Genomic DNA, 12,228 nt, shown 5'->3' on the forward strand with positions numbered 1-12,228 from the left:
TGCGGTTAAGAACCTACATTAGGTCTTATCTCGCAGCGATGAGGGTGGCGAGGTGTAATTACTTCTCCACCCTCATCGCGTCCGCAGATAATCGCCCGGCCGCCCTGTTTAGGGTGACTCGCTCACTTCTTAATCAGGAGGTGAGGGAGGATCCCTTGCAGGGTCGTGCCAAGGAATTTAGTCAACATCTGTCGGATAAAATCGCTCGGATTCGGACCGGTTTGGACTCCAACTGGGCAGAGTCAGGCGATCAGGACACGGGCGGTCTTGTCAATGTTACCTGGGAAGAGTTTGATTCTGTGACCCCTGATGAAGTGGACAGGATTATGGGGAGGCTGAGCTCCTCCACATGTTTGTTGGACCCGTGCCCTTCCTGGCTGGTTTATGCAGCTAGGGAGAGGACACGAGGCTGGCTCCAGGCGGTTATATCTGCTTCCTTGAGTGAGGGTTATTTCCCCACCGTCTTGAAGGAGGCGGTGGTGAGACCTCTCCTCAAGAAGCCTGCCTTGGACCCAGCTGTATTGAACAACTTTCGTCCAGTCTCCAACCTTCGCTTTCTTGCGAAGGTTGTCGAGAGTGTGGTGGCGCATCAGCTCCCTCTGGTCCTGGATGAAGCGGATTATCTGGACCCCTACCAATCGGGTTTCAGGCCCGGGTACAGCACGGAGACGGCATTGGTCGCTCTGGTGAATGATCTCTGGAGGGCTCGGGACAGGGGATATTCCTCTGTCCTAGTCCTATTAGACCTCTCGGCGGCTTTCGATACCATCGACCATGGTATCTTGCTGCGGCGTCTCAGGGGATTGGGAGTGGGAGGCACAGTTCTTCAGTGGTTCTCCTCCTATCTCCTGGGACGCTCGCAGTCGGTGTTGGCAAGGGGGCAGAGATCGGCCCCTAGGTCTCTCGTTTGTGGAGTGCCTCAGGGGTCGGTTCTCTCGCCTCTCCTGTTCAACATCTACATGAAACCGCTGGGTAATGCCCTCGCTGTGATGTCCCGTTGCCTGGAGGCGGTTCGGGTCTGGATGGGGAGGAACAGACTTCAACTCAACCCTGACAAGACTGAGTGGCTGTGCATTCCGGCATCCCGGGACATTCAAAATGTTCCATCTCTTTCTATGGGGGTGAGCTCTTACCCCCCGTGGATAGGGCTCGCAACTTGGGAGTCCTCCTAGATTCACGGCTTACCCTGGAAGATCATATAGTGGCCGTGACTAGGGGGGCTTTCGCCCAGGTTCGCCTGGTGCGCCATTTGCGGCCCTATCTGGACCGGGATGCCCTGTGTACGGTCACTCATGCGCTCGTGACCTCTCGCCTTGACTACTGTAATGCTCTCTACATGGGGCTTCCCTTGAAGACCACTCGGAGGCTCCAACTGGTACAGAATGCGGCCGCGAGAGTTGTCTTGGGAGTTTCCCGGTACTCCCATGTTACACCTTTGCTCCGCGAGCTGCATTGGTTACCAGTTGTTTTCCGGGTGAGGTTCAAGGTCTTGGTTATGATCTTTAAGTCCTTACATGGCATGGGTCCGGGTTACCTCAGGGACCACCTGCTGCCGGCGTCAACTCCCCTCCGCCCTGTGCGTTCCCACAGAGAGGGCCTCCTCAGGGTGCCTCCGGTCAGGGAATGCCGACTGGTGGCCCCCAGGGGGAGGGCCTTCTCTGTGGGCGCTCCGGCATTATGGAATGAACTGCCGGTGGAGCTCCGGATGTCATCAGACCTCCGAACCTTCCGTCGCGGCCTGAAGACCCACTTATTTGAATTAGCTGGTCTGGCCTGATGGGGGAATATGGGTTTTAAATTGTTGTTCTTAGTATTGTATTATTGTTTTTTTTAACTGGGCATTGGTTTAATCTTTTTTAACTTTTGTATTGTTATTTATATATGCCCTGTGAACCGCCCTGAGTCCCTAGGGAGAAGGGCGGTATACAAATTAAATAAAACCTAAACCTAAACAATATTGTGTAAAACAAAGTTGAAAATGGCAGGGAATGGCAAAGGGCAACTATTATTGGATAGTTGCTAAGCAAAGAGCAAATGCACTCAGCAGAGCTGAATTTCACTCTGCAGCAGTGTTTCCCAACCTTCGCAATTTTAAGATGTGTGGACTTCAACTCCCAGAATTCTGGGAATTGAAATCCACACATCTTATAATTGACAAGGTTGAGCAACACCGTTCCAGAGTATCTTCACGTTGCTAGATGCTCACATATCGCATTACGTTCTAACAGTCATTCCTTCGGGCTAAATCAGACCAGACAAATCCCATTAAGGCTTAGTGCCCTGTACAAACCTTATTGCGCTAAACCACAGTTATTACATTCACAGTACATTACAATTTGCTGGATTTGCACAAATCAATAAATGATAAGCCACAGTTGATAAATCAGGCGGCACAGTGTGATTGTTTGGTTTTAACCTAAGGCAATGTGTGAAGCTAAACATTAGGATACTTTGGACAAAAAAGCAACTCCTCCCTTATCTAAAATACCTGGGATGTGTCTTGCTGGATTTCATATATACGAAGCGCAAAAGTCCTTTTTCTTGAAACACTTCAGAATTTGGGCAGTGGCGGTAAAAGGAAAAACTATGCCCAAGAAATGTTTTCAGAAATGTGTGTCGGTTTTGAGATTTGCTGTCTCCTAAATCAAGACGTGCAGAGCTACTCACCAGTAATATGGTAGACAGAATTGAAGCCTAAGCCGAATCTACCAACTGTAGATGGATCATCTTCCTTATGACTGATGCCGGGACTTTTGATCCCCTCCCAGTCATCCTCAGAGAAAATGCCATTATTGTAAGCCAGAAGTGCAGGTCCTAAGAGAGAAAAACGTGGACTAACATATATTCCTTTTTTTAACATGAGGGATTACAGTGTCGTCCAAAAGTACAGTCTTCCCACCCGCCACTTTTAACTGCTTGATCCATTAAGTCAGGTCCTTCCTCAGTTTCTTCCTGCAACTCCTAAAGGGACTGAAGGCTCCTGCCCCTCTTATCCAATTGTTTCCTAGGCAGGCTCGCTCTGGTCTTTTCCCAAGGTCACCCGTGCATTCCATTGCAGCAAAGGTGGGGAACGATGGCCCCTTTTATGACTTTTGGACTTCGGCTTCCAGAATTCCTGAGCAAGCATAGAGGGTGTTAGGCATATGGTGTTAGCCTACAATGTTGGGTTGAAAATATATTAACCATAATGTTATGACTTTAAGAAGTTAATTGGCCAATGGGTGTGTAAGTGTTCTCATGGCCATAAGAGGAAGCTAGGAACGTAGCTTCTCTCTCTCTCTGAATTCACTGATCTCTACTATTACTGTTTTTGCTCTGCTGATGGTTTACTACTGTTGTAAACCTGAACTGTGTATTGACCTCTGGACCGGTAAGAAGACTTTGTAGTTTGGATTACTCCTTGGACTGTTGCTATTGTGTATGACCTGGACTGTTTATTTTTGACTGTGCATTTTTTGTTTTTACACCACCCTCAAAGTAAAATACTTTTTGCTTTTACAACTCAGTGTACTCCTGTGTGTGACTCTTACTGCTCTCAGTGCCCTTCCTTGTCTGTGCAACTCTTTGGTAGCACAAGGAGACCTCTGCACAACAAATTCCTTAACAGAGGGGCTCAGGAATTCTGGGAATTGAAGTCCACAAGTCATAAAAGGGTCATCGTTCCCCACCCCTGCATTACAGCAACCTCTATACTGGGTGTGGGGTGGTGGTCTTTTTGGTGCTGGAAAAACAGGAACTCCTGCTCCCCCCCCCTTTTTTTTTCCTCCCCAGAAGGGAGAATGGCTCTTTTGTAGCCATTTCCCTGATCCCAGGAAGCGATGACACCGTGTGAACGGGAAACTGACCAAAAGCAGCAGAAGTAAGCCAAGAATGAATCCTTGCTGGCAGACCTCTAATCTCACCAGCTTCCTGGAATCTGAAAACTAATAGAAGATCCAGTCTTCTGTGGCCAGGAACTGATGCCAAATGAGGTCTTCCCCCCCCACCCCTTTCTGCATTTGAGGACAGAACCCCCTATTTGGATTCACTGTGTAGGCAGAATATGGGTTGCAGACATCCTCATCACTTTACATCATCATTCTTTTCTGCCAGCTCCTACGCTGGGGAAAGGCTCTTTCCTTGCTGGCCCGTGGCTGTGTTCTAAAAAGATTTACTGGCAAGGCCACTTAGGAAGCCAGCCTCCAGAGGACAAAGTGGAGAAAGAGTTCTTGCTAATGGAAAAACAACCTATGCCCCACACTCCCTTGGGCTGCTGTGATGCAAATCGCAGAACTAACGTTTCAGCATTTGGAAAAAAAACAAAGTTGTAAAATGGGGCAAAACTCATTTAACAACTGTCTCGCTCAGCAATAGAAATTTTGGGCTCAAATTAGTCGAGGACTGTCTCTAACATAGGAGGCTTTTAAAAATGTAATTTCTTTATTTCTAAGAAGGGAGGATAGCATCAAATCAAACGGGGTAACAGGCCCGGCTGCCTGCAAAGTGCAGGGCCCCCTGTTGTCCAGTGTACACGTAACAGAAATGGAAAAACATTCCTTAAATCCCATTAATAATGCAATCTCCCTGTGCTATTCATATATCCAGTTTTCATTCTGTCAGTTAATATATGGATCATTATAGGCCTGTGTCTCAGGATTTTGCATCCCAAGCCACACAACACAGATCTCCACCATCAGCCCACCCCACCCCCTCAATTGACAGCTGGAATTATTTCTGGGTGAAGGTGAGCAGCTTTTAGTCCTCCGCATGTCTTGCTCTCTACCTTGGGTGCTTGCCAGTCCATCGGAGAAAAGACTTTGTGTTCCAAAACTCCGTTCATCATAGAGTAAAATCACCTCTTCAGCACCCGCGTCATCTGCATTCTGGATCAGCTCCTTTGAGAAGAAGCAGAAAATCAGAGGGCAGATTCAGGTAGACGCCAAAGCCAACAAACATTAAGTAAGCTGTGCCTTTACAGATACACCATCCTTTAAAGCTCATCAGAGATGAAGTGCTAGCTATCCCTCCCTGACTCTCTGCCAAAGGACTTGGGATTTCCTGGGACTTCCTTTGCAAGGTTTTAGTCCTCATCTCTCCATCTCCCTTCAGTTTCAATCCGCAAGAGTTCCTCACTGTGATACACACAAATGACTAAATGTGCAGTTTTTTATTATTATTATTTTATTATTTTAATCCCATTTATATCCCGCCCTTCTCCGAAGACTCAGGGCGGCTTACAATCTAAGCACAAATCAATGTGCTTAGCAATAGCCTTCATTCTATGTATATGCCTGCTTTATTAGGGCTTTCGCCCCCCCCCCCAAGCGGCATTATTACTAAGTCAGCTTATTGCCCCCAACAATCTGGGACCTCATTTTACCTACCTCGGAAGGATGGAAGGCTGAGTCAACCTTGAGCCTGGTGGGATGCGAACCTGCACTAATTGCAGGCAGCTGGTGTTACTTAAGGAGGCATTAGCCCACTGCTCCACCAAGGCTCAGTTGACATGTAAGTGTATTTACTCGTGTACAGACACTCCCTATTCTCTGGAATGCTCATCTAGTGCTGGGATGAGTAGCAACAAGAGAATTAATGTTTGTATTTACATTCATTGGATAGGAAGGGATTACAAGAGAGTAAGCAGGCACACAATAGTTAATATGCACTAAATGCAATATGATGGTGCTCAGGACTACACAGACCCATGTATTCTTTGTGTGTCTGCTTACTCTCTTGTAATCCCTTCCTCTCCAATTCTCAAGGGGAAGGGAGAAAAACAGGTCAGGATAATGCATACTGATTATAATGGTGATCATGTGAATGAAAATGCTGTAAAGATTGTAAAAGTGGTTATTGGTTGTAAAGTTATTGTTCAGCACTTCTAAGGAATGAAGAAGATAGTGGGTTGGGTCTACCTGTACATTATTATATGATTAAATGAAATAGGTATATGAAACTATATCTAACACAAATGGCTTCCATCCCCAAAACACCAAATTTCCCTACAGTGTTGAGGGTGGGAACTGTAGTTGTCAACATTTCCTTTAGCATGAAGAACCCAACAGTTCTAAAATCCCAGAATTCCTGGTGTAAACAAAATGTACAATTTTCAGGAGTCTGCCCACCCCTTCTTCATATGCATTTCATTCCCTCAATAGTTTCCAAATAATTTTATAAGGTAAGTTGAAATAATACATAGATTAAAAGAGATAATTATGTATGTTTACTCAGCAGTCCCAAGTTATCCAGATTACCTAAATTACCATCAAGCTAGTTACTTATGTTCGTATATCTTTTTTAAACAAAAAGTTCTGATTTTTTATACAGGATGTGTATGCATGGATACACACACATTTTCCTTACTTTTAGTTCATGTAGAAAACAAAACTGCTCCTTAGATATTGCTGATAAAATGTGCAATATTCTCAAATTAAGAACCATGTTCCTTGCAACAAAATGTAATATGATAAGCAGCTATATAAATGTGATGAATTAATGAATCAATGAATGAAGAAACAAGCAAAGCAGCTAGAGTCTATTCCTATGTCAATATTTCCAAAGACAAAAAAAATCCAGTGTTTAACTCTTACAAACCCACCTTTAATATCTGCCCTCCATCTGGGTATTTGCGAAGGATACCCTGCAAATACTTGAGGATGGGAGGCGGTTTCTGCCGAAAGCCCTTCCTGAAAGACAGACAAACTTCAATACAGGGCATAAGGACCTTCTAATAGCCAACTTCCAGCAACGCCTGTTCAGATACATTGTGTAGCTACTCCATCTATCTAACACCAGAACGGGAGTTTGTGACCTTGCAGAAGTTACAAGAAACAATAGTTCTAAACTTCTTTTACTGCTGTCAATTCTGTGTGTGGGGGGGGGGGGGGAGAAACACTGGGACCTGCAGTTTAGTAACATCTTGAGGATGCCAGGTTTTCAGTCATTGTTTCTAAGGGGGCTGGGGAGGAGGGGGAGGGATCCTGCCTTAAAAAAAGCCAGAAGTACAAGAAGACAGGATGATACAGGCAGTTCTTGACTTACAGCCATTCATTTAGCAATCATTCAAAGTTACAACGTCACTGTAAAATGTGACTTGGGACCCATCCTTGCACTTACACACTTTGCAGGATCCCTACTACCATATGATTAAAAATTCATGCACCTGCAACAAACATGTACATCATAGTGCTATTTGCAGCTTTCCCATCCAGCCTCCAATAAGCAAAGCCAAAGGGGGAAGCGGGATTTGCTTAATGAAGGCGTGATCAGTTAACAACTGCAGTGACTTGCGTAACAACTGTGGCAAAAAAGGTTATTAAATTGGATATGACTCATTTAACAACTGCCTTGCACAGTAAGAAAAATGCTGGTCCCAATTGTAGTCCTTAAGTTGAAGACTACCTGTACAAATACAACACCCCATAAAATTATACGACCCAGGGAAGATAATTCACAATTAAAATTTTGTCCAGAAATTACCCACAGATTTAAATTTTAAATTACTGGCTCTGTCAATAAACAGTTTTCTTCACTGCACAGCAGGCAAGTTTTACCACATAGATTTAATAGCTCTGGTTTACACGGTTGTATTCATACAACACATTAAGCCAATAACAAATCATATTCTGGCCACATTTAGCCCATCACCATTTCTCTCTCAGCCCATGTTCGCACAAGGCGATTCCAAGGCTGGAACAAAGGGATTAGGAGTGAGATGGGCCCTCTCTAAATTTGATAAATAAATTGATCAAATGGACCTATGATCTGTGGGACAATTCAGTCTGATTTCTCATAAGCCTTGGGCATGGCCTCCAGTGGCCCTCTATTGCCAAATTATAATATTTAATTGAATAGAAGGTAATATTAGCTACTATAGCTGGACACACACTGAAAAAGTGCTTTGAATATTATTATATCTGCCCCAAATATACTTACTAAATAACCCGGCTCTCTCTCCTTGCTCCTACTCCAACTATTTCACTATCCCAGCTTGTGCTGAGGATAAGCTGGGATCTGAAGCCTTCCTCCCCAAGTGTGTGTGTGCATGTACATCACACATCTCCTTTATGGGAATATAATGTCACGTTCATGTGTCTCTTGGAAAGTTATATGCAACTCTGTATGCACGGACAAACATGCACAAGCTGTGCATTGATGTAAACACTCTACTGTAGTTCAATGTTTCAACCATTACACCTGCTCTCATTTGGTTGGGATTGCCATTTTCACAATCCCCAGCCATAATCCTTCTGCCTTCTCTCTCACACACAAACACACACACACAAATCCTTACTTTTTCTTCTCCTTTTGAGACATTCTTCAACCTGCAGGAATAAGAAAAAAATGTATAAAAATGAAATACAGGCATAACATACAGTTGCAAGAAAAACTATGTGAACCCTTTGGGATTATGTGGAGTTTTGAATGAATTGGCCATAAAATGTGCTCTAAACGTCATGTAAGTCACAACAATAGAAAAACACAGTCTGCTTAAAATAATACTACACAAACATTAGCTGTTGTCATGTTTTAATTGAACATAAGATGGAAACATTCACAGTGCAGGGTGGAAAAAGTATGTGAACCTTTGGACTTAATAACTGGTTGACCGTCCTTTGGCAGCAATAACCTCAACCAAACGTTTCCTGTAGTTGCAGATCAGACCTGCACAATGATCTGGAGTAATTTTGGACCACTCCTCTGCACAAAACTGTTTCAGTGTAGCAATATTCTTGGGATGTCTGGTGTGAATCGCTCTCTTAAGGTCATGCCACAGCATTTCAATCGGGTTGAGGTCAGGACTCTGACTGGGCCACTCCAGAAGGCGTATTCTGTTCTGTTGAAGCCATTGTTTTGTTCAATTACTTGTATGCTTTGGGTCATTGTCCTGTTGCATCACCCATCCTCTGCGGAGCTTCAGTTGGCAGACAGATGGTCATATGTTTTCCTGCAAATTGTCCTGATAAACTCTGGAATTCATTTTCCCATCAATGACAACAATCCGTCCAGGCCCTGAGGCAGCAAAGCAGCCCCAAACCATGATGCTCCCTCCGCCATGTTTTACAGTGGGGATGAGGTTTTGATGTTGGTGTGCTGTGCCTTTATTTCTCCACACATAGTGTTGTGTGTTTTTCCCAAACAACTCAATTTTTGTTTCATCTGTCCACAGTATATTTTGCCAGTAGTGCTGTGGAACATCCAGGTGCTCTTTTGCAAACTTCAAATGTGCTGCAATATTTTTTTTGGACAGCAATGGCTTCCTCCGTGGTATCCTCCCAGGTACTCTATTCTTGTTTAATGTTTTCCTTATTGTAGATGTGTCAACAAAAATGTTAGCATGTGCCAGAGATTTCTGTAGGTCTTTAGCTGACACTCTAGGATTCTTCTTTACCTCATTAAGCATTATGCACTGTGCTCTTGCAGTCATTTTTACAGGATGACCACGCCTAGGGAGAGTAGCAACAGTGCTAAACTTTCTCCATTTGTAGACAGTCTGTCTTACCGTGGAACATCAAGGCTTTTGGAGATACTTTTGTAACCCTTTCCAGCTTCATGCAAGTCAACAATTCTTGATCGTAGGTCTTCTGAGAGCTCTTTTCTGCGAGGTATGGTTCACATCAGACAGTGCTTCTTGAGACCAGTAAACCCAAAACAGGTGTGTGTTTTTAAAGGGCAGGACAGCTGTCAGCAACACATCCAATATCATCACACTGGTTGGAGTCAAGTTTGGCTCACTCCTGGCTCCAATTAGCTCTTGGAGAAGTCATTAGGCTAGGGGTTCACGTACTTTTTCCACCCTGCACTGTGAATGTTTCCATCTTATGTTCAATTAAAACATGACAACAGCTAATGTTTGTGTAGTATTATTTTAAGCAGACTGTGTTTTTCTATTGTGACTTACATGATATTTAGAGCACATTTTATGGCCAATTCATGCAAAACTCCATGTAATCCCAAAGGGTTCACATACTTTTTCTTGCAACTGTAATCAAACCAATTAATTTGAACTCAGTGCAAATTAATTCCAGGATGAATCCAAGGGAGCTGATCCATTGCCACCCTGCAAATCTGGCACAAGTCAATTTTTAGGAAAGCTGGAAACGATCTGAGAGGAGGAATCCATTTCTGTCTCAAATCTAAACTATCTTTCAAGCTTTTAACTTTTAAGGCCATTAACCCGCTGACATTTATGGATCAAAAACGAAACTTAAGACACACCATCTGGAATCAATTCATTCGCCATTAGGCAGGTGATTCAGCCGGCCAAAATCTGCTCCGTCGCAATCCTCTCCCTCCTCTCTCAAACTGGATTTTTCAGATCCAGCAAATAATGAGATCCCTAAAATCGAGCGGAGACACAGAAATTCCCGAAATACGGATCCCCTTCGCTTCGCTGTAGAGCAAGGCTATTTATTGTTGGGTGTTTTTTTTCTAATTCGCTTTTTTTAAGTGATTACCTTCTAGAAATTAAAAGAACCCATAAAGTCCTGTGCCAAGTTTCTGCCCGAAGCGATGCTCCCCAAACTGTTCCGATCGAGCGATCCAGAGCTAGGATCGTATTCTCGGATTGAAGTAACGGGGAGATGGGATCCTATGGGCTGGATCGCATCCTGCCCTGCTTTTTTGAACCCTTCTACCCCCCTTTTCTCTTTACCTCCCCTCCCCGCCCCCCGAAAACCAGGCACGCTGGTCCCCATCAATACCTACGCGCCACTCCCGGTCTTCAGGCTGTCGCTTCTCCAGAGGAAAAGATGCAAATGGCTGCTCCACGCCTTCTCCGCCCGATCAGCAGAGTGCCGGCAGCGGAGGCGTCTGCATGCGCTTTAATAGCCGGCTGCCTTTCCTCCCGGGGAAATCGAAACCGAAAGTGATCCTGGCGGCGGAGGAGAATGGGAAGTGAGAGCGAGAAGGTCACAGAGGTGGCCGAGAGCTGTAAAATCTGGGGCGAAGGCTTGTTTTCTTCAGGGGAAAGCACGGAGGGCTGGACTCCTGCTTGAGCGGAATGCCCACGGCTTCTTTACTCAAGGTGTAAGCTTCAGGGACTTAAGTGGGAGTTACTCCTAAGTAGGTAGGTATGTGTAAAGCATTGCAAGCCCCAAAGTGCGGTTCTGTTCAGGAGGAGACTTTCCGCTGGGAAACCTCACCCATCCAGAAGCGTCCTAAAACCAACCTGCGTGTTCGGGTTTTATCTTGACCAGACCCCAAAGCCAGATCTGTCCATCGCTGAAACATCTTGATTGGCTGGCATGAGGTTGGGAACGCCCTGGGAGCTACTACATGCTGCATTCACACAACAACGTGCTGAAGTAAAACTTTTAGAGAAGATGGAAAGAGTCGCACTGCGGCGAGATGGGCGGCAAACAAATTTAATCAATAAAAAATAAAATAATTTATTCTGAAAGGCAGTTCATTCCTTACTGGTTCATTCCATCCTTCAGAGGTGGGTAAAGGGAGGACCCAGCTTGATGGGGGCAATATGGGGATTCTGTAAACTGCTTAGGGCTGTAAAACATTGTGAAGTGGTATGTAAGTCTAAGTCAGGGGTGTCAAATTTGCAGTGCCACGTGACGTGTCGCGACATATCGTGACTTTTTTTTCCTTTGCCGACGTGGTTTGGGCATGAGGCATCCGGTCCGCCTGCTGGCAGTTTAACACCCCCTGGTCTAAGTGCTATTGCTAGGATTCGGTAAGGCTGATTGGATTGCAGGAATGAAAAGGGTTCCAGAGCTACAGATCCTAGCAGCTCCAGCAGCAGGGGCAATGGAGGGGGATTCTGGGAGGCGGCAACTTCCTCACTTCTAGAAGGGAGCCAGGGTAGGGCTAGACAGAGCTCTTCATGTCTATCCTAAGTTAACGTGATGTCTTCCCATGCACTTTGGAACTGCAGGATAGATAGTCCTTGAGTTACAGCCATCCATTTAGCAATCGTTCAAAGTTAAAACAGCCCTGAAAAAAGTGACTTAAAACCAGTCCTCACACTTAACAACCATTGCAGCTTTCCCATTTGGGAAATTTGGGCATTTGGCAACCAGCATGTATTTATGATGGCTGCAGCATCCTGGGACCATGTGATCGCCATATGTGACCTTCCCAGCCAGATTCTGACAAGCAAAGCAAAGGGGGAAGCTGCATTCACTTAATGTCTGCGTGATTCACTTAACAATCATGGCGAAAAAGATTATAAAATTGGACACGACTTGTTTACTTGTTTAACCTCCTCACTTAGCAACAGAAATTCTGGGCCCAATT

At 44.9% G+C, this 12,228-nt stretch overlaps 1 protein-coding gene across 2 annotated transcripts in view; it reads right to left on the minus strand.

The window, feature by feature from the left end:
* LOC310650287 (sacsin-like) overlaps positions 1-10,849 on the minus strand; it is a 28,675-nt gene extending 17,826 nt beyond the window's left edge. Inside the window, exons 1-5 of one of the 2 annotated variants that reach the window (XM_083379137.1) lie at positions 10,687-10,849; positions 8,273-8,303; positions 6,578-6,665; positions 4,763-4,874; positions 2,668-2,814 (exon numbers count right to left, since the gene is read on the minus strand). In XM_083379137.1, coding sequence (XP_083235263.1) covers positions 2,668-2,814; positions 4,763-4,874; positions 6,578-6,665; positions 8,273-8,295 — 370 coding nt within the window. In that variant the 5' untranslated portion in view covers positions 8,296-8,303; positions 10,687-10,849. Of the gene's footprint in view, positions 1-2,667; positions 2,815-4,762; positions 4,875-6,577; positions 6,666-8,272; positions 8,304-10,682 lie in introns of both variants that reach the window. The other variant, XM_083379136.1, reaches the window with a different exon arrangement.
* Between the last annotated feature and the right edge of the window lie 1,379 nt (positions 10,850-12,228).

The sequence above is a fragment of the Vipera ursinii genome (assembly GCF_947247035.1).
Source record: "Vipera ursinii genome assembly, chromosome: Z".
NCBI classification, from domain to species: domain Eukaryota; kingdom Metazoa; phylum Chordata; class Lepidosauria; order Squamata; family Viperidae; genus Vipera; species Vipera ursinii.